This window comes from Phyllostomus discolor, chromosome 2 (assembly GCF_004126475.2).
Source record: "Phyllostomus discolor isolate MPI-MPIP mPhyDis1 chromosome 2, mPhyDis1.pri.v3, whole genome shotgun sequence".
NCBI lineage: Eukaryota > Metazoa > Chordata > Mammalia > Chiroptera > Phyllostomidae > Phyllostomus > Phyllostomus discolor.
The window spans coordinates 109,727,072-109,750,106 of record NC_040904.2 but is presented as its reverse complement, the minus strand read 5'-3'; the positions used below and the strand labels follow the sequence as shown (position 1 = coordinate 109,750,106).

At 40.6% G+C, this 23,035-nt stretch overlaps 1 protein-coding gene across 3 annotated transcripts in view; it reads right to left on the bottom strand.

Annotated features, from left to right (window-relative positions):
• Positions 1-23,035, bottom strand: part of ATP8A2 (ATPase phospholipid transporting 8A2) — a 572,378-nt gene that overhangs the window by 501,165 nt on the left and 48,178 nt on the right. For all 3 annotated transcript variants that reach the window (XM_036018338.1, XM_036018340.1, XM_036018339.1), the window contains exon 2: positions 1,784-1,928. In XM_036018338.1, the coding sequence (XP_035874231.1) occupies positions 1,784-1,928 (145 nt within the window). The remainder of the gene's footprint in view (positions 1-1,783; positions 1,929-23,035) is intronic.

Here is a 23,035-nt window from a genome sequence, read left to right as displayed (position 1 = left end):
GATTAGGACTCACTTTAGTACGATACGTACTTTAGGGTGGTGGCTCAAACTGAACCCAGAAAATCTCAGGGGTATACCTATGATATGAGGCTTTTTGGTTACTGGCTTCTTTCATTTAGCATGTTTTCAAGGTTCATCCATGTTGTAGTATGTGTCAGTACTTCATTCCTTTTATGGCTGAATAATATTCCATTGCAGGCCTTTTATTCATTCATTCAGCAGCTGATAGACATTTGGATTGTTTCCACTTTTTGGCTTTTAGGAATATTGCTGCTATAAATATTTGTGTACAGTTTTTATGTGGACATGTTTCCATTTCCCTTGGTTATTTATAGCTAGAAGTAGAATTACTAGATCATATGGTAACTTTACATTCAATCTTTTGAGGAACTGCCAATCTGTTATCCAAAGTAGCTACACCATTTTTCATTCCCATCAGCAATGCACAAGGATTCCAGTTTCTCCACATCCTCTTCAACACTTGTTATTGCCTTTTTGGTTAAAGCTATCCTAGTATGTGAAGTGGTAACTAACTGTGCTTGATGCTCTGTATCTTAAGCCAAGCCCACTCACTATTTGAATTTGGCCTCAGCTATTCTAAGCTACACTTTTAAGTATAAAATATGTCCCAATGATCATTCTTAACACCCAAAATAAAGCCAGGATAATCTAACACTCCTTTAATAAATAAAGGTATCACCTTCAGATAATTGCACGATTATTCTACTACAAATTCTATCAAGCTACAATAATGCCCAATAGCCAGATGTTTCTAAATAAGGGTGTCAGGCTAAGCAGCCTGTGCACATGCTGTCACTATAGTGGAATATTTAAAAATGTAACAACAGCAAAGTTTTAGCCAGAGCTTTCTAGAAAGAACACTGAATTGGAATTCAGGTTATCAGTTCCCTACACCCGAACTTGGTGTTCTGAGCCACTCACAGAACTACATCCTCTGAAGTCACTCCCAGAGATAAAGTTATCTAAGCCTGAAATTTTAATGAAATTTGAAAGTGTATTAACACCTGTGCCTAATGATCTAGCTGTGCACAGCAGAGAGAATTTGAGCCTCAGTAGTCAGACAGGCTGGGTTCTATTTCCAGCTCTGCCATTCAGTAGCTGTATGACCATAGGTACATTATTTAACATCTTGCTATCTCAGTTTCCTAATCTCATTGTAATAATGCCTTCTTCGGGAGGTCATGAGGATTTATAAAGGTAGTACAGCTAAAGCATCTGACACAGTGGGCAGCAAAGAATACACACAGGTTAGCTTCTATCCATCTTTCTGCTAACTCTGGGCAAAGTTTCCCAGCAAATGAAAACCTCTTAACAAAGTCTTGCACCTTTTGGAGCTGAATGTGAGTCCTTACAACTTGTGGTATTCTTTTATAAAGCAGTTCCCCACATTAAGGTCTGTAAATTGCTAGGTAAATCTCTCAACTAGATTAAAACAGAACGAGGGAGAATTCTTGGAAGGGAACTCAGAGATGATAAATGTAAGACCTCATTTTGAAGAAAAACTTCCTCGGGGCTCACACAGCCTCAGCAAGCAATAGATGCAAAGGAGAGAAAGATAGACGCTAAACACATATGACTCCATTGGAAGCTCGGGTGTAGATTGCCAGGCTTGAGGGGGAGGGGGAAGGGAGTGGAAGGGGCTGGAGTAAGTGGACAGGGGCGAGGACTGGCTAGGTGCATGGAAAAGCTAACAAGAGAAAGATGAGCCCCGTTCCAGCTGTGAATTCACTGCTCATAGCATCTCTCAGCCGCCTTCTCCTACCTGATCCGGTTGTCACGGAATTTATTGAGATGCGGTTGGTTGAGGTAAATGGTGCGGGCTGGTGCCTCCAGCTGGTCTCCCACAGACGTGGCCCGGGACATCTCATCATCTGCCTTCTTATAGCCCGAAGAAGGACGAACAGGTCCTGCAGAGAGGAGGCACAGGCAGAAAACACAGCACAAAGAAGTCACGCCAGGCAAGAGCAGCAGCAGCAGCAGCAGCAGCAGCGAGCGCGCTTGCGGGCGGGCGGGGTCCAGCGGGGAAAGGATGCTCTGGGCGATGCAGGGCCCGCCTTTGTACCTTGGCTCCCCCTGGAGACCCGCTGCGCAGCTGCTCCCGACTTCTCCCCGCCCCCTCCCTGCGCCCCACCCCCGCTCCTGTTCGGGGCCAGGAGAGAGCTTCTCCTTGGGTGACAGCTGCGCTGTGCGCACAGCCCGGCCTAGCCCGCCGCTTCCTCGCTCTTTCCCCTCCGGCTGGCTGCAGAGTGCGGCTGGAGCAGGTGACGGGTTCTGTGTAGGCTGCTGGGGGCAGGAAGGGGAGGGCGGAGGTCAGAGCCTCCTGCCCTGCTGAGGTGCCCCTCTATGCCCAGGGATTGAGCTCTGGCTCTAGGTTTTCTCGGCTTCTTGGACTGTGTTGAGGAACAAAATGACAGCAAAGCGGATGTGCCTTGCATTCAGTCACCACAGAAAGGGATGGCAAAAGGACACATTATTGCTTTAAAAATGAAATTCCCCAACCTCGGTGTGAAGGGCTTGCTCCACCGTTATCTGGAACCAACCAACTGCTTTTCTCCCCAGAGGTGCCTGCCAACCTGAGTCAGTTAGCTTTACCAATCCCAATTTACCAGCAGATGCATGATCTTTCATTTCATTGCTCAAGCTACTGTTTCTGGGGTTAAGATGATGCAAGTCTATCTCCTTAAGATTTAATATTGTTCTAGAGTCAAGCCTTTCTCCCTGAGCTCAACCTCCCCATGCCCTTCACTTACAGAGCTGTGGGCATGGAGAATAATACCATACTCATTATAAAACTGCTCCATACAGGTGCACACAGGTCTTAACCACATCTCCAACTACAAGACAGTATCCCTCAGTAGATGGGGACACCCACCTCAAGAACTGACCTTCAGGAAAGGGTGCCTGAGAAAATGTACATTAAATATACATTTGTTCTAATACCTGCCATGCTTTCCACCTATCAAAGAAACGCATGTTGCAAATTATTAAACAAACTGGCATGTCATTTCAATAAACATCCACTTCACAGCTACACAGAATGTTCATCGGACATAGAGAAACATTTTGAAACACAAAGTTTGGGCTATTTAAGTGTATCATCTTTGTAAAGTGATGAGGATTGTATTGTGACCCTTACAATAAGAGGGGGATCACCACAAAGTAAAACTGGTTCCTGGGAGCTGCAATACTGTCTGATGGGGCTCATGGCCAGATCCCTGTTCCCAGCCCAGGGTGCATCCACAGCACCCTGGCTGTTCCTTACACCCCACCCTCACATCCCCCCCTCCTCCCCTCCAGCCTCCCACTCTCTGGGACCCCTCTGGCTCCACTGCTCAGCCCTTTGCTTATAGATAAGGGACAGCAGAGAGCAAGAGTTCCCACTTCAACACTGGCTGGCCCGCCAGCTCTGGCTCCAAGACTTGTATCGGAGGAGGGTGGATTTTAACGCATTGGCTGATTTAAGGCAGACAGGAAGTATCTTTAAAGCTAGCCTATATGAAAGTATTGCTTTTTTTCTCTGCCCACTTATCCTGCTACATTTTCCTCTACAGCATTTATCATCATTACCTGATATTAATTTGTGATCTGCCTTTGCATGGCCAAGAGCAGAGGCTCCAGGACAGCAGAGACATGTTTTGTTCACTTCAGTGACCTCAGCACCCAGACTAGTGCCTGGCACATAATGAGTGCTCACATTTCCTTGTTGAGTAAGTCATTTTTACTCCAGACTTATAAAGGGTCGCTTTGAATCCTTCTGGCAGAGATGCAATGATATATTGACATACTCATATGCACAGAGGGCTCAAACTCCACGTTCTCCTGATGTGGGTCAAAAGAGTTTACTGCAAAGTTTTGTTCACATACTGACTCTCAGCTTTGGCTCTATATTTTCATCACCGAGACAGCTCTCACAAGTTACTGGTCCCTGGGCCCAGCCCACCAGATGCTGTTTTGTTTGTTTTGCTTTGTTTTTAAAGCTCCGTAAGTGATACTAATGGACAGCCACAACTGAGAGCCACTTGTTCAACACTGCTGGGAACACAAAGCAAAAGATCTGGCTTCAGCTCTCCAAATCATGAACCAGTATAACCACGGTTGCTAATGGCCTCAGTAAAGTTACTAAGAATGGGTTTGAAGGTGCTGAGGAGGGTCTGAGGTCAGCAAACTTTTCGTGTTTGGGGTAGGGTCAGAACAGACTCTAAGGACAACTAAGCCTTAAAGTAGGGGGATGGTTTATATTAGGAGACGGGAGGGCATTCTAGGGAAGGTCCAGAAGAGCATAAGCAAAGGCTCAATAGACAAAAATGCATCAGGGGCCAATTAAAAAACAAAACAAAACAAAACAGCACTAAGGGTCCAAATTGGACAGGAGTTGAAAGGAAGCTTAGGAAAAAATAGCCCATAGCCAGACTGCAGATGACTTAAATACCTGGGGAAAAAGCTTGAACTTCTTTCTGAAGGTCCTATAAAGCCACAGAATGTTTCTATGCAGAAGAGAAATGCCCCTGATGGTGATGTGCATGTAGGAGCAGAAAGAGGGGAGACTTTATAGATAAGAAGATTAGATTTAAAAAATTAATTCTACAATCTAGAAGCAAGATGATAGAAACATGAATTAAATGAAAAATGGGGAAATATACATGAACATGAGAAACACTTCAAAAGAAAATGCTGTAAGATTTTTGTTCAGATTGAATGTGTGGGCCAGAGAAAAGAAGAAACACTGGATATGCTGGGACTTGAAGAGGAGAAGAATGGCACAAAAAAAAAAAAGAAAAGAAAACGCATCACTGAAAGAAATAAGAATGGAAATCACAGTTTTTCCAAACAAGAATTTAAATATTGGATAATAAATGTTCTGTTACAAATGTATTGCCTAATGAAGACACTATTCCATATAGAGCAAAACACATTACAACTAAGTCTTCAAATTCAGAATCATAAGACAAACCACTGAGCTAATGCATTTTGAAAATACCACCACACAAAATGAGAGTATATGCTTACAACTCCCCCATGTAAATAAGCACAGTGTCAGCAAATAGTGGGAGTTCAATAAATGTCTATTGAGAAAGAAACCAAAGTGAAAAGAAAGAATAAAGAGAAACAAGAGTTGGCAAACAGATAGCACTAAGCTTGTTGCAAAGTGGAAATGAAGAAAAAAACAGCTGACAGCCAAGGCCATGAGGACTGGAATTTTGTCTTGCTCGTGGCTTGACCCCTGTCTTCCTGAAAAATGCCTAGTACACACTAGGTGGTCCATAAGTATATTCTGAATAAATAAGTGAAGGGCTGAGGACTTCCAGCCAAGATGAAAGCATAGGTAGACACACTGTGCCTCCTCGCACAACCAAAATAAGGACAACAAAAATTTAGAAACAAAAAGCAACCAGAACTGACAGAAAATTGAACTGTATGGAAGTCCAACAACCAAGGAGTTAAAGTAGACACATTCATCTATACCAATAGGAGGGTCGGAGTCAAACAGCCAGGCAGAGAGGGGTCACAGCAAAAAAAAAAGTGGTGGCTGGCAGACCCCAGACACTCGGGATAGCAGCAGGTAGACCCAGCATGGTGGCAGATCATGGATGGGCACAGCGTGCAAGGCAGCTGGCAGACCAGGTGGTCCAACCTTCGTGCACAGATAAACCAGGTGAAACTGTGCAACCCAGGGTCCCAGCACTGGGAAATAAAGCCTCAAAACACCAATTGAAAACACCTGTGGGAGAAGAGGTGCAGGGAGAGACTCCCAGCTTCACAGGAGAGTTCGTTGGAAAGACCCACAGGGTCCTAAAATGTACACAAGCCCACCCACATGGGAATCAGCACCAGAAAGGTCCAGTTTGCTTGGGGGAAGCAGCAGAAGGGGCTGAAATCCCACAGAGAGCAGAGCAAGCGCCATTGTTCCCTCTCAGACCCCTGCCCCACATATAGCATCACAACCCAGCAACTGGGTTACCCTGCCCTGGTGAATACCTAAGACTCTGCCCCTCACCACCTAACAGGTGCGTCAAGACAAAAAAATGGGCCAGACAAAAGAACAGATCAAAGCACCAGAACAAATACAACTAAGTGACAAAGACATAGCCAACCTACCAGATGCACAGTTCAAAGCTCTGGTGATCAGAATGCTCATAGAATTGGTTGAATTTGGTCACAAATTAGAAGAAAAAATGAATGCTACAATAAGTGAAATAAAGGCAATGTACAGGGAACCAATAGAGATGGGAAGGACACTGGGACTCAAATCAATAGAGTGGGCCAGAAGGAAGAAAGAAACAACCAAACAGAAAAGAATGCAGAAATAAGAATTCAAAAAAATGAGGAGAGGCTTAGGAACCTCCAGGACATCTTTAAATGATCCAACATCAGAATTACAAGGGTACCAGAAGGGGAAGAGGAAGAGCAACAAGTGGAAAAGTTATTTGAACAAATAATAAAAGAGAACTTCCCCAATCTGGCAAAGGACATAGACTTCCAGAAAGTCCAGGAAGCTCAGAGAGTCCCAAAGAAGTTGGACCCAAGGAGCAGCACACCAAGGCCCCCTCTCCATCAAACCTCAATCCCTTCTGCCACTTCCCCCGAGCAAACTGGGCCTTTCTGGTGTCAATTCCCATGTGGGTGGGCTTTTGCACATTCTAGGACCCTGTGGTCTCTCCAACAAACTCTCCTGTGAGGCTGGGAATCTCTCCCTGTGCCTTAACCCCCACAGGTGTTTTCAATCAGTGTCCCGAGGCTCTATTTCCCAACGCTGTGACCCTGGGTTCTGCACAGTGCCTTGCTTCACAATCACTGTCTTGCTGGGTCTGCCGGTTGCCACCCCTCAGCCAGAGTCTGCCAGCTGCTGCTTGCACACCCAGGGTCCACCCACTGCAGTCTTGCATGCCCCCGTTACCTTACGCACCAGGTCTCAATGCTCTCTGCGCTGTGACCTGCGCCCCGCTGCCCAACTCTGCCCCTCCTACCAGTCTGAATGAACATGTCTATTTTAACTCCTTGGGTGTCCAACTTCCATACAGTTCAATTTTCTGTTAGTTCTGGTTGTTATTCTGTTTCTGAACTGTTGTTGTTGTCCCTATCTTGGTTGTGCGAGGAGGCACAGTGTGTCTACCTATGCCTCCATCTTGGCCGGAAGTCCAGAATACAATTTCTGAACTGAAGAACACAGTAGAAGGAATTCAAAGCAGGAACAATGAAGCAGAAGATTGGATCAGTGAGCTGGAGAACAAAGTAAAAAAAAACACACACAAAACAAGCAAGAAAAGGAAAAGAGGCTCACAAAGAATGAACAGGGATTAAGAGAAATGCAAGACAATATGAAACGTAATAATGCCTGTATAAAAGGGATACCAGAAGGAGAAGAACAAGGGATAGAAAACCTGTTTGAAAAAGTAATGATGGAAAACTTCCCTAATTTGATGAGAGAAAAAGTCACACAAATCCAGGAAACGCAGAGAATCCCAATCAAGAGGAACCCAAAGAGGCCCACTTCAAGACACACCATAATTAAAATGGAAAAATTGCAAGACAAAGAGAGAATCTTAAAGGCAGCAAGGGAGAAACAGGAAGTAACATACAAGGGAGCCCCAATAAGGGTAACAGCTGACTTCTCAATGGAAACACTCCAAGCCAGAAGAGAATGGCAAGAAATATTCCAGGTAATGAGAACCAGAGGCCTGCAACCAAGGCTACTTTACCCAGCCAGGCTCTCAATCAAGATAGAAGGCCAAATAAGGAGCTTCCCAGACAAAAGAAGTCTGAAAGAATACACTTCCACCAAACCAGCTCTGCACAAAATGCTAAAAGGACTGCTTTAAGGAAAGGAAGGAAAAGAGACAGAGGAAAAGAGGTATGAGAATGGCAATGAATAAGTACCTATCAATAATAACCTTAAATGTAAATGGATTTAATGCTCCAATAAAAAGATACAGATTAGCTGAATGGATAAGACAGCATGACCCACACATATGCTTCCTACAAGAGACCCACCTCAGGACAAAAGACCTACACAGACTGAAAGTAAAGGGCTGGAAACAGATTTTCCAAGCAAACAAACAGGAAAAAAAAAAAAGCCAAGGTAGCAATACTCATATCAGACAAAATAGACTTCAAAAAAGGGACCATAAAAAAAAACCCAGGAGGTCACTTTATAATCCTCAGGAGAAGAATCCACCAAGAAGACATAAACTTTGTAAATATATATGCACCCAACATATGAGCACCCAAATACATAAAGAAAATCTTCGAGGACTTCAAGAAAGATATTGACAGCAACACAATTATAGTAGGATATTTTAACACCCCACTGTCAAAAGTGGACAAATCTTCTAAGCAAAATATCAACAAAGATATTGCCACATTGAACAATGCCCTAGATGAAATGGACTTAACTGATATATATAGAGGCCTTCATCCCAAAGAAGCTAAATACACATTCTTTTCAAATGCACATGGAACATTTTCAAAGATAGACCACAAGATAGGACACAAAACAAGCCTCAACAAATTCAAGAAAATTAAAATCATACAAGCATTTTCTTGGATCACAAGGGACTGAAACTAGAAACCAACCCCAAGGGAAAAAACCCAAAACACTCAAAATCATGGAGATTAAATAGCATGCTATTAAACAATGAATGGGTCAAGAATGAAATTAGGGAAGAAATCAAAAAGTTTCTGGAAACAAATGAAAAGTAGAAAAAAACACACAAAACAAGCAAGAAAAGGAAAAGAGGCTCACAAAGAATGAACAAGTCAAAACTTATGGGACACAGCCAAGGCAATCCTGAGAGGGAAGTTCATAGCGATACAGGCCTACCTAAAAAAGACAGAAACATTTCAAACAAACAACCTAACCCTACGCCTACAAGAACTCAAGGAACAACAACAAAGACAGCCCAGAGAAAGTAGAAGGAAGGAAATAACCAAGAGCAGAGCAGAATTAAACGACATAGAGACTAAAAGCACAATTCTAAAGGTCAATGAATCCAGGAGCTGGTTCTTTGAAAAGATAAATAAAATCAACAAGCCTTTAAGCAGCCTAATCAAGGAAAAAAGAGAAAGGATCCAAATAAACACAATCAGAAATGAAACAGGAGAGATTACAACTGACACCACAGAAATACAAAGGATTGTAAGAAATTACTATGAAGAACTGTATGCCAAGAAATTTGAAAACCTAGGTGAAATGCACAAATTTCTAGAAAAATATCATCTTCCGAAAGTCAATGAAGAAGAAGCAGAAAGCCTGAACAGACCAATAACAACAAAAGAAATTGAAGCAGTAATCAAAAACCTCCTGACACACAAAAGCCCTGGACCAGATGGTTTCACAGGAGAATTCTACAAAGCATTTAAGGAAGAGCTAACCCCTATCCTTCACAGACTATTCTAAATAATCCAGAATGACGGAAGACTCCCAAACTCTTTTTATGAAGCCAGCATCATCCTAATCCCAAAACCAGATAAAGACACAACAAAGAAAGAAAACTTCAGGCCGATATCGCTGATGGCCATAGACGCTAAAACCCTCAACAAAATATTGGCAAACCACATCCAACAATACATTAGAAAGATCATACACTATGACCAAGTGGGATTCACCCTAGGGATGAAAGGGTGGTGCAATATTCGCAAATCAGTAAATATAATACATCACATAAACAAAAGCAAAGACAAAAATCACATGATCATAACAGTAGATGTGGAAAAAGCATTTGATAAGGTACAGCACCCATTTATGATAAATCCACTCAGCAAAGTGGGAATAGAGGGAGCACTCCTCAACATAATAAATGCCATCTATCAGAGACCAACAGCCGACATCATACTCAATGGGCAAAAACTAAAAACTTTCCAACTAAAATCAGGAACAAGACAAGGTTGTCCACTTTCACCACTTCTATTCAATATAGTATTGGAAGTTTTAGCCACAGCAATCAGACAAGAAAAGGAAATAAAAGGCATCCAAATTGGAAAGGAGGAAACAAAACTGTCATTGTTTGCAGATGACATGATAGTGTACAGAGAAAATCCTATAGACTCCACCAAAAAACTGCTCAACCTAACAAATGAATTTGGCAAAACAGCAGGATACAACGTCAATATCCAGAAATCAAAGGCATTTTCGTATACCAACAATGAAACAGCAGAAGCAGAAATCAAGAAAAACATGCCATTCGATATAACAAAAAGAAAAATTAAATACCTAGGAATAAACCTAACCAAGGAGGTAAAAGACCTATATGCAGGAAACTACACAACACTGAAGAAAGAAATCAAGGAAGACATAAACAAATGGAAACATATACCGTGTTCATGGATCAGAAGAATTAACATCATCAAAATGTCCATACTACCCAAAGCAATTTACACACTCAATGCAAAACTATTAAAGTTCCAATGGCATATTTCACAGACATAGAACAAACACTTTGAAAATTTACATGGAACCATAAATGACCCCAAATAGCTGCTGCAATTTTGAGAAAGAAGAGCAAAGTAGGAGGGATCACAATACCTGATACCAAACTGTATTATAAGGCCACTCCAATCAAAACAGCCTGGTACTGGCATAAAAACAGGCACATGGACCAGTGGAACAGAATGGAGAGTCCCAGAAATAAACCCAAGTCTCTATGGTCAATTAATATTTGACAAAGAGGGCAGCAACATAAAATGGAGTAAAAATACCCTCTTCAACAAATGGTATTGGGAGAACTGGACAGCTATGTGCAAAAAAATGAAACCTGAGCACCAGCTTACACCATATACAAAAATAAATTCAAGGTGGATAAAATATTTAAATATAAGTCGTTACACCATTAAAGTCCTAGAGGAGAACATAGACAGGAAAATCTCAGATATTTCACACAGCAACATTTTAACTGATATGTCCCCTAGAGCAAGGGGCAGAAAGGACAAAATAAACAAATGAGATCTCATTAAAATAAAAAGCTTCTACACAACTAAAGAAAACAATATTAAAATACAAAGAGAACCAACTGTATAGGAATACATATTTGCCAATGATACCTCAGACAGGGGTTTAATCTCCAAAATATATAAAGAGCTTACATGACTCCGTTCTAAGAAGACAAGGAACCCAATTAAAAAATGGGCAAAGGACTTGAACAGACACTTCTCCAAGGAGGGCATACAGAGGATCTAGAGACACATGAAAAGTTGATCAGTATTGCTAGCTATCAGAGAGATGCAAAATAAAGCCACAATGAGATACCACTTCACACTGATCAGAATGGCCATCATAAACAAAGCAACAAACAACAAGTGTCAGGTTGTGGAGAAAAGGGGACCCTGGTGCACTGTTGGTGGGATTGCAAACTGGTACAACCACTATGGAAAAGAGTATGGAATTTTCTTAGAAAACTAAAAATGGATTTCCCTTTTCACCCAGCAATTCCACTGCTAGGATTATATCCTAAGAACCCTGAAATACTAATCTAAAAGAACCTATGCAGCCCCAATGTTCATAGCAGCACAATTTATAATAGCCAAGTGTTGAAAACATCCTAGGTGCCCATCAGTAAATGAATGGATCAAAAAACTATATACATTTACACAATGGAATTCTATGCAGCAGAAAGAAAGAAGGAGCTCCTACCCTTTGCAACAGCATGGATGGAGCTGGAAAGCATTATGCTAAGTGAAGTAAGCCAGGCAGTGAAAGACAAATACCATATTATCTCACCTTTAACAGGAACCTAAACAACCAAACAAACAAGCAAAATATAACCAAGGACACTGAAATAGACAACAGGCTGACAGTGACCAGAGAAGAGATGAGAGGGAATGTCAGGGGAAAAGGGGAAGGGTTTACAGAAACAAGTATAAAGGACACATGGACAAAAACTAGCGGGGATGGAAATGGGAGGGAGGTGGGGAGGGCTGGGTGTGTGGTCTGGGATGGGAGTAAAAGACAGAAAACTGTACTTGAACAGCAATTAAAATTTAAAAAAAAATAAATAAAATAAAATCAGTAAACAACCAGAAGTGCCAGAAAATCAAACTGCATGGAACTCCGACAACCACAGAATTAAAGAAACAGTCAAACAGAACAGACAGACCAGTAAGGCAGTGGATGGAGAGAAACCAAGGTGAGGTAGCGGACCCATGCAGACAGGGCTGGCTACGAGGAGGCAGCAGGCTGTGTGGGAGGGGCTGACTTAAGGGTTTCCCCTTAAGGGGTGAGACTCAGAGCTGGCTGTGGACTATGTCTCTGCAGTGGGAGAAACTCCAAATCTCACAAGAGTTAGTTGAAAAGTGGGCTAGAGCCGAGCAGGGGAGCTGCATTGTTCCCTCTCTGGCCCCTCCCCCACAGGCAGCACCACAGCACAGCAAAGAGGGTTGCCCTGCTCTGGTGAATTCCCAAGGACGTGCCCCCTTACAACTTAACAGGTGCCCAAACCAAGAAATATGGCCCCAATGAAAGAACAGAGCAAAACCTCAGAAAGAGAGCTAAGCAATGAAGAGATAGCCAACCTACCTGATGGCCTGGTAATCAAAATGCTCACAGAACTGATTGAGCTTCATCAAAAAATGAAAGATACCCAAAATGAAATAAAGCAAAATATTCAGGGAACCAACAGTAACAGGAAAGGAACCAGGGCTCAAAGCAATGATTTGGAACAAAAGGAATAAATAAACATCCAACTGGAACAGAATGAAGAAATAAGAACTCAAAAAACTGAAGGGAGAATTTTGAGCCTCAGGGACAACTGGAAACATTCCAATATCCAAATTATAGTGCTGCCAGAAGGAGAAGAGGAAGACCAAGAAACTGAAAACTTATTTGAACAAATAATGAAGGAAAACTTCCCCAATCTGGTGAAGGAAATAGACTTCCAGGAGGTTCAGGAAGCCCAGAGAGTCCCAAAGAAGTTGGGCCCAAGCAAGCACACACCGAGGCACATCATAATTACGTTACCCAAGATTAAAGACAAAGAGAATCTTAAAAGCAGCAAGAGAAATGGAAAGAGTTACCTACAGAGAGTGCTCATAAGGCTATCAGCTGATTTCTCAAAAGAAACCTTGCAGGCAAGAAGGGGCTGGAAAGAAGTATTTGAAGTCATGAAAAGCAAGGACCTACATCCAAAAATACTCTATCCAACTAAGCTTTCATTTAGAATGGAAGGGCAGATAAAGTGCTTCTCATATAAGGTCAAGTTAAAGGAGTTCATCATCACCAAGCCATTGTTATATGAATTGTTAAAGGGACTTATCTAAGAAAAGGAAGACCAAACCTATGAACAGTAAAATGACAACAAACTCACAACTATCAACAAATGAACCTAAAAAAATAAAAGAAATGAAAACAAAAACTAAGCAAACAACTAGAACAGGAACAGAATCAGAGAAATGGACATCACATGGAGGGTTTTCAGTGGGGAGAGGGAAGGGAGGAATGCGGGGGAAGGTACAGGGAAGAAGAAGCATAACTGGTAAGCATTAAATAGATGGGGAGAGATCAAAAATGGTATAGGAAACAGAGAAGTCAAAGAACTTATATGTACAACCCATGGACATGAACTAAGGGCGGCAGGGGGAGAATGCTGGAGGGTTGGGGGGTGCGGAGTGGAGGGGGAATAAAGGGGGGAAAATTGGACAACTGTAATAGCATAATCAATAAAATATACTTAAAAAAAAAGAATGAGTATGACTTGGTTGTGAGGAGAAAGAGCAGGGTGTTCCAGGAATAAGAGTGAGCAGAGACACGTGCCAGTAGCACTTTATTTGGAGCCTCACTGGCTCCAGCATGGTGGGTGAAAGTCAAGCCAGAGGCATTCGAAGCCTTGTTTCCAACAAGTACAGCAATACAGATTGGGTTTCTGTTCCTCAAAACTCATCTTATACTTTAGATATGTTAAAATTCATCCTTTTAAAGAAATATATTTAACATATAAAACCAAAATCAAGAAAAAAAAAAGGAAAGCAACAGTTCAGACATTGAATTCAAAGGATTTTTCTGTGTGGGCTGGATCTGCTGAGACTTAGACATAATCCCAGTGACTTCCTATTGCAACTCCCTCTGCTGCAAGCGTGGATATTCTTCATCTCTCAGAGGCCTCAAACTGGGGATGCCAACTTTAAAATCCCATTGCCAATTCAAAATGCATGAATGCAGTCTTTGAACAGTTAATCCTAGGAAAGGTGCACTTTCCTCTGAAGATGTGGTTTGCCTGTTCCAAGTATTTTAGGTTCATTTTTAGGTTCTTTGAAGTCCCACAACTCCCCAGCCAAAGGCATATAGATTCACTGCATCTGATCTCACAGCCAGCTCACCTCTCCTGTGTCAATCAACTTAGCAATCAATCTCCCTTGCTCTTGAATACAACCACCCACAGTGGTCTTCTCTCCATCCTCAAAGACAGCAACTCTATTCCCTCTCTAGGAACATCGTACCTGCCTTTCCTTTTACCTAGGATTTTGTCCCCCTAGTCTTTGCTTTGCTATCTCCTTCCTATCACTCAGGCCTCAGGCTAAATATCACTTCCACACAGAAGCACTCCTTGACCACCATATCTACAGTATTCCCCTTGTTAGTTATTCCCTGACGCCATGCTTTTTCTTTCATCCCATTTCCCACTCCATGAAATTTGTCTACCCTTTTCCTGTTTTCCAACGTTAGATATAAACTCCAAGAGGAGTGGGTGTCTGTTCATCTCAATCACCTTGTCATCCTCAGTGTATGGGACATAGAAGGCATTTAATGTGTCCAACAAATGAATCAAGTGAACATGGCCACACTTTCACAGGTCTTAAATGGGCAGAGAAAATGTAACTCCTTAAATTTAATCTACAATAAATCTGACCTAACTATGGAATTGGGGAAAAAACTGGAAATGTCCAGTTCTGTTTGGCACTGAGTCTTTCCTATGTAAGTGGAGGATTCAAGTGCATGGAAAATCAAATGTCTTGGACAAGAGAAAGGTATATTCATTGCTTCAACCATCAGCCCAGTTTCACATGCAAATTACCCTGCTATTTTTTCCCCACTGGTCACATGACCCTAATACTCTTTACTTGCATCAATAATCTTAATGAACCTTGAAAATTATGTGCAGATTTAAACATGTCAACATGGAGACCAACTCATTCGCCTTCATTTCCAACTCCACCGTCATAAAACATACTTTTCCAGTGTGATGGCTTTTCCTGACTTTCTTGTTGATTTGACATTTTGTGTATCACGTTTCTTCTCAGAGAAGTGAGAAAGTTCCAAATGTAAAAAACATCTTTAAAGAGGAAAAACGATGCCAAAGAAGTGCAGATGGAGCCATTTGAATCCTCAGCATCCTCCACCAGTTCATTGCTACCACAGCAATTCATTTTCTTTGTCATGTCACTAAGAACTTGTAAATAATTATAATATAAAGCGTAACTCTTTTTTGCTGAGCCTCAACTAAGCACTCTATGTGTATTAACCCATAATCCTTATAACAATCACATGACACGCATGCTCATCTTGGAGATAACAAAAATGGGGCAAAGAGTAATTAAACAAGTAGCTCAATATTTCTACAAGTTAAATTTTTTGTTTGTTACTATACGAGTCATTTATATGGCCTACACTATAAATAATTTGGGGAAAGGGTTTCAAGGCAAAAAAATTCCTAAGATAGACAATTAAATATTTGTTGATTAGCTGAATCTTTTATCTTTATTTGGTTTGTTTTTTTCTCATTAAATGAAAGTGTACTCTCAGAGTCTACACATGAAAAAAACAGAGCCCCACTGAAGTTGAGATCCCAGGCTGGATCCTCCCAACTCCTGACTCTATCTCAATGTCCAGTCTCACCGCAGTCCAGCCTCCTCCAGTTCCAGCTTGCATTTCCACACTCACAGAAAGAACAGTTTCTAGTTTTATTTGAATAATGACAACAATGCTTGAACAACTGTTATATAGTGGGTTGACAAATATACTGAATGGTGAAGAAATATGATACACGTAACATTTGCAAAGATAACCAAGCAACAAAGGATGGAGCACCAGAAATAAAAGGTCATGGTACAGCAGTGCTCCAAGGGATACGTTCCAAGACCCTCAAGTGAATGACTGAAAGTGCCGATAGTACCAAACCCTATTTATAATATGTTTTTTTCTGCACACACACCCCGACAATGAAGTGTGTGTTGAGAACTTTTGACTTAAAGGAAGCACTTGACAGGCTCTCTTTGACATATTCAGATTGTCAACATCACTTTTCTTGTGCTTCAGGCTATTACTAAGTAACATAAAGGTTATGTGAACACAAGCGCTGCGACACCATGACAACCAAGACGGCTACTAAGTGACACACACAGGACTGTGCACAGCATGGAGATGCTGAACAAAGGGATGACTCACATCCAGGTAGGACAGAGCATACCCGGGGGGCCAGGGAGCTGAGCAGAGGACTGGAAACACCACCCCGACCACAGCGTATAATTCTGGTATGGCTGCAAATGCCTTTCTCCCTGTGACTACCTATCTTAGGGTGTTTGTGCCTATGTATTGCAGTTCAGAGTAGACACTGAAATAGTGTCCACTCATCTACTGAATAAAAAACAGACACCTGATCATTTATTCCTGATTAGATTTTATCATTCTCTGCTGAGACAATGTAATTCAAAATCTAGGGGGGAAAGCCTGGTTTACTATAAATACTCCAATGTAGAATTCCAATGATGTAGAAAATATTTTTAACTTTAATTTTATGAAGTATAAATTATTTATATAAATTCCTCTTTGCATTTTTCATAGGACATGCCATCTTTAAGCTTTATCATTGTCATTATGTATAAAAAGAATAAATGTAAGTCTATGATATAAAAAATAATATCATATTTAAAGATACAATTCAAATGAGTGATAATAATGATGACGAAGAAACAGTAACTTCATTCTTCACTGCACAGAGAAGAGGCAAACAAACTCATAAAAGCCAACAGCACCTACTGCACATCCCATTTCCCTCCACTCTCAAAACCTACCTCCTCTCTAGATACTTTCTCTGCCAGTACTTTCTTCTCTATAGGTGTTAATTTCTCTTCCTCTTAATCATGGAGACTGACTTTCTTTCCAAAATTCCTTCTTTGAGGTCCTTGAAGTCAAATACTATCTCATTTCCCTACAATCTCTAGCACTTAACATGTACTCAGATTGAATAAGTGGATTGTCATCTTTATAAGGTATGGGGTAAAAAAATCATTGCCCTGAATTAAAAACAGTTCAGCATTGTCCCTCACAATGACTTCCCAACTATTTGACTGGTCTTTCAATCCCATGTCCCATCTGTCAGGAAACCCCATCAGTTCTACATCCCCAACCCCAAGTAGATCTGGAATCTGACCATCTCTCTCCCCCTCAAATGCTACTACCCTAGGTCATCCCATCATCATTCCTCACATGGATATTGAAGTAACTTCCTAACTCCTCCTCCTCCTCCTTTTACCCCTCAAGAGCCTACCTTCCACATGGAGCCAGAGTCATATTTTTAAATGTAAAACTAGATCTGATCAATTGCCTCTTTGAAACTGCTCAACTTTCCATTACACTTCACGTAGAGGGCAAATTCCCCACCACAGGCTCCAAGGCTCTATTCCAGACACACTGGCCTTTTCTTCTGCACCTTATAGCTGTCTAGTTCATTCCTACCTTGTGTCCTTAGCTCTTACTGTTACTATTCCTCATGCTTAGGATAACCTCAGCTGGAGCTCCCTTATTCTACAACTTCACAGCTCTGGTTTTTTGTTGTTTGGGTCTCAGCTCAAATGTCACAGTTTCAAAGAGTTCTTCTTTAACCAGACTACCTACAGTATTTCTTTCCTTTGGTCATTCTCTACCTACATTATTTTCTGGTTTTAAAGATTTTATTTATTTATTTTCAGAGATAGGAGAAGGGAGGGAGAAAGAGGGGAAGAGAAACATCGATGTGTTATTGCCTCTCATACACCACACTGGGGGCCTGGCCCGTGCAATCCAGGCATGTGCCCTGACTGTGAATCGAACCAGCAACCCTTTGGTTCACAGGCCAAAACTCAATCCACTGAGCCATATCAGCTAGTGCATCTTTACCTGCTTTATTTTCTATAGAGAAGTAATAACTCTTGTCAATATCATTTGCTCATGTGTTATCTGTCTACCCCACTAGAATGTAAGCTGAATGAGCTGAGTTTTCCTTGTTCTCTGCTCACCCTCTATTGCCCAGCACATGTTCAGTACTTGCCTTTGGAATTACTCAGTGAATTAAATTTTGGCAAAAAATCTACTCAACTTTGTTGCTAAGGTTTATTAATCACCTGGTATATATCAAACATATTAGACATATTATCTCTTCTTCTCATTATAAACATAAATGGACATTTTTGTCCTTTTTTAAGTAGAGCTATGATTTCAGCCTAACTTTTCTCATCTCCTCAAACATCTGATGTTTTAACCATAAATTAAAGCTTAATCTATGAGATTTAACTTCTTTATCTGAGAAATAAAGAAATTGCCTATTTTGCCTAATAACAATTCCATAATGGTAAAATGAGACCCTGGGTGTGGAAAAGTAATTTTTCAAAAGATGTATCTAGATTTTAGAGGCGGAAAATAGGAAAAAGAATTTTGAAACAAAAAATGTGCTAAAATATTTAATAACATAAATAACATAATATTTCATCAATGTAAATGTAAATAGAACTCAACAGCAGCATTAACAACCATTATTCCTCCCAGATGGCGGGGGGAGGGAGGGGAGGTGTGTGTCTTATAGTCTGAAAAGTACGGTTAAGTAAACTGCAAAGTTCTATAATAAAATAATGTAAAATGGCAGGATAAACACATTAGTTAATGAGTATGCTAATAATTAAACTTCCGTTTCCTAAGACCCACCACTTGCCAGATGTTTTCCATATGAAATCACATTTAATTGACAACCACCTGTAACAGAGTATATCCCCTTTTACAGATTAGAAAACTGAGACTCCATGACGTTAAACAACTTGCCCTAAGTCACCTAGTTCACAGGTGAGCTATCCAAGGTTCAGACTTGGGTCTGTCTGGTTCCACTGATCATGCATTGAATTTAGAAACTAATATTATTTTATAAAGATATTTCATAATAATAGTAAAACGTGGCATAGGAACCTACTTATATAACAAGATAGGCATGACTAAACAAAATAAATTTTTTATCCTAACCTGAGGACATGCTTATTGACTTTTAAGGGGGAGGAAGGGGGAGAGAAACATCAAAAGTTTGCCCCCCACTGGCCGGGAATGGAACCTGCAACCCTCTGGTTTATGGGACAAAGCTCTAGCCAATCAATCCACACCTGCCACAGTGAAACAAAAGAATTTTTTTAATATAGACACAATGACCTGATCAGAGGGTTTCTGAATCACACAAGAAGGCCAAGGGAGTTCTGATGCTCTGAAAAGTAACTGATACACAACTGTACTGCCGGAATACACAGAAGACCATGGGAAAATAAAAAAGTACCAGTGTCCAGAATGTGGCCAAAATCCAAAAAAAGGAACAATAGGAAGTTCTAGCAATGTGAAACAAAATGCTGAATAAGAAGACAAAGTAGGAAAGCATTTGCAAAAGCAGACACATCAAAATAAAATTGCACGTGTTTCAAATTACCTAGCCACCTAGGTCAAACAACTTACAATAAGAAGAAATTTTAAAACTACAATATCTGAAAATAATTGTGCTAGAACAGTGCACGTTGGCATCTTAGTTGGCATCAGTAACTGTGGCAATGAAAAAAACTTTTTATTTGAATTTTACTATTACCTTCTAAGGATAACTTACAATCAGATTTTTGAAAAAATTATACTGTGCTGAAGTTTGAAAGTCAAAAACCAATGCTCCAAACAACTTAATCTGTTTTATAGGAATATAAAAATTACTAAAGCCAATCCTCCAAAATGTACAAAATATACAGCAACTCATCGTGAAGTTAGATGACTGTTAACAGAGCCTTGTTCTAGAGCTGCTGCACTGGCCCAGTTCAGCACTCTCACCATCCCCATTGTTAAGAGTGCACATGCCTGTCACACAGCTGATGCCTTAGGTTAAAAACTGAGACTTACAATAAATGCAAAGCTACTGAACTCTATGGAGCCCTCACACACCTGATGTTGGCATTGTTAATACAATGATGTCATCACAGCTACTCCACCAGATGTGACCATGAAGTCAAGTCTAATCCAAAGTCATAACCCTGCACCCAACTTCATGAAATGTTAAGAACAAATCTCTTAATCTCCCCGACCTGAAGCACTAATATACTTCCCTGAGATATATTAGATATAGCTATCAAAGATACTATAAGTTTAAAGATTTTTATTAAAGATTCTATTAACTCATGTGGCTGTAATTGTCAAGTGAAAGAGTTACAGTATAAAAGAGCACTTGTTAAATATCTAAACAGTAGCTACTATAATGCCTCAAAGCTGACACAACCCTCTGTTACCCAAGAGTCGTTTTCCCCAAGAGCGTCTCTGTATTCACTGGCATTATACTCCAGCCAGGGAGGATTCTAAGTTAGCTTCAGTGCTGTGTTTCAGGTCACAAGGGCGATCCCCCTGTCTGCCATTCCCTTCTAACCATGTCACTCCTATAACTTATACTCCCAAGTGAAATCCCATGTTTTCCTTGCACACACACAAAAATTACTTGCATACTGCATTAACGAACCCAAAGAACTCTTCTTTTCCCACTGTCTAGTCACAGTTAATGTTGTAAAGAATTTACTGTGTTTAAGGAGACCTTCAAGTTTTTATCACTGAGAGGAGCTGCACAGCAAGGACTCTGTGAATCACCCAAACAGGTAGACACAGCCAGACTGGAGGCCTGGTAAGCACAGCAATGAATAACTGAAGCTCATTATTTCCTTATAGCTATGTAGGGTGCATTAAAATGGATATTTGTGAACTATCAACACTGTACTTGTACATCAACTTGTGTGCATGTTTAAATTTGCAAGGGGAAGAACAATGTGGATTAGAGAACAACCACCAGAAATGAACACTGTGCTGCCCAATACAGTAGCCACTAGCCACATGTGACTACTGAGTACTTAAGATGTGGCTAGTCAGAACGGATGACACTGGGAGTGTAAAATATACACTAGATGTTGGAGATTAGGAATTTAAAAAGTATAAAGTGTGTTTATACTTTAACTCGTATATTTATTACATGTTGAAATAACATTTGGGATATACTGAGTTAAACAAAATATACTATTAAAGTAAAAATATGCTCACATTTTACTATATGGCAGCACTGGTTTCATAGTTATAACTTCATTATTAGTGATGACCTTACCCCTCGTCTGCTTCTTGCCTGTTGGCATCGCCCACAGCCCTCTCACCCTTCATTAAACCTGCAGCTTGTATCTAAACAAGAAAAGTAATTTCAACACCAGTTTAAGGAAAACTTAACAGGGAAGACAGATCTGTACCCCAAATCACTACACCCTAAAACTGTTCTAGCACTTTGCCTAGCTATAACTTCACCCTCTCACACCCTCTCCATCCAGCTGTGATTTAGAAATTCAAAAGATCTGCAGAGAAATCCAAGTTAGTATGTGAAAGATTTTCCCTGAAAGCAAAAGTTGTCTTACAAGAAAACTTTAGTCTTGCCTTAGAGTTAAGCACGTAATTAGTCTATCCTTGTTTCTAATAAGATTAACAAACTAGATACATCCCTACCTCAGATTAGACACAACAGAAGAAATTGCTAGTCAGTGACACTAGTTACAATCAGAAGTAACAGATCACAGCAAGGAAGGACACGCACAGGTTCACCAAATATAGCAACCCCTCAGGTCATACATTAGAGAGAACACCCAGCCCTCAAACTCCAGCTACACAGAGCCCCACATAAGCACAAAATAATCACTTATGTTCGCATTACCACTTTGAGTCATTCAAAGTTTGTATAGCACTTTCCAAGGGGTCCCAATGCTTTGCCCAAAGTTATTTTTTTTTTAAGATTTCATCTATTTATTTTTTGAGAGGGGAAAGGAGGGAGAAAGAGAGGGAGAGAAAATCAATGTGTGGTTGCCTCTTGTGTACCCCGTACTGGGGACCTGGCCCACAATCCATGCATGTGCCTTGACTGGGAATTGAACTGGTGACCCTTTGGACTACAGGCCCGCACTTAATCCACTGAGCCACACCAGCCAAGGCTGCCCAAATTTATTTTTAATTCAAAAGTTTCCTATTATGTTTCAGTAAATTAACATTTAACTTATCAAAACTGCATTTTTAAGCATCAACTTTAAATATGAATTTAGTATCCATTGGTCAAGCTAAAGAAGATATTTGCTTTTTTAAATATTTGGGATCTTCCTATAAATATAAAATGTCTAAAACAATACACAGTAGTGTATCTTAAAGACATCTGTGCCCATAAATGCTTTTGTAGCTGGTGAATTGCTATTACATACTGAATACACCTTAAATAGGTATCAATTTTCCAAGCACACGATATTGATATTTGATTTACATAAAAATATCATAGCCATAAAAACCAGTCATAAGTTTGTAAAGAACAGAAGCACCTAAATAGAATTAAACTATTTTAATAAAGAAAAAAACCAAGATGATACTTCATAGCACCTAAAGAACAAAGTATAACATCATCTCACTGTACTTTCAGCCCTTGGCGGTGGGCAGATGCCAGATAGGCACCTGGCATGCACAGCAGTCACCTGCTTTTCCGTTCCCTGGGTCACAGTGGTCTCTTGTGTGACTAACATTTGCGCCAGCTTGTAAACTTCCACTCTCTAAGTTCTCCAGCTAAAACCCATTGACTTCCTTACATTCATGAAGATATATTTGCTTTTAGAATGGGACATCTCTTCCCCTTAAACTACATTAGAATTTTGAAAACAGAACCCAGCATGATACCTGTGTTTTTGGTGTGGGGTGACTTTCCGCTACTGTAATAACAACCCAAGTTAGGTGATATCCAAGCAACTGTCTCCTCAAACCTTACCATGGTAAGCTAGA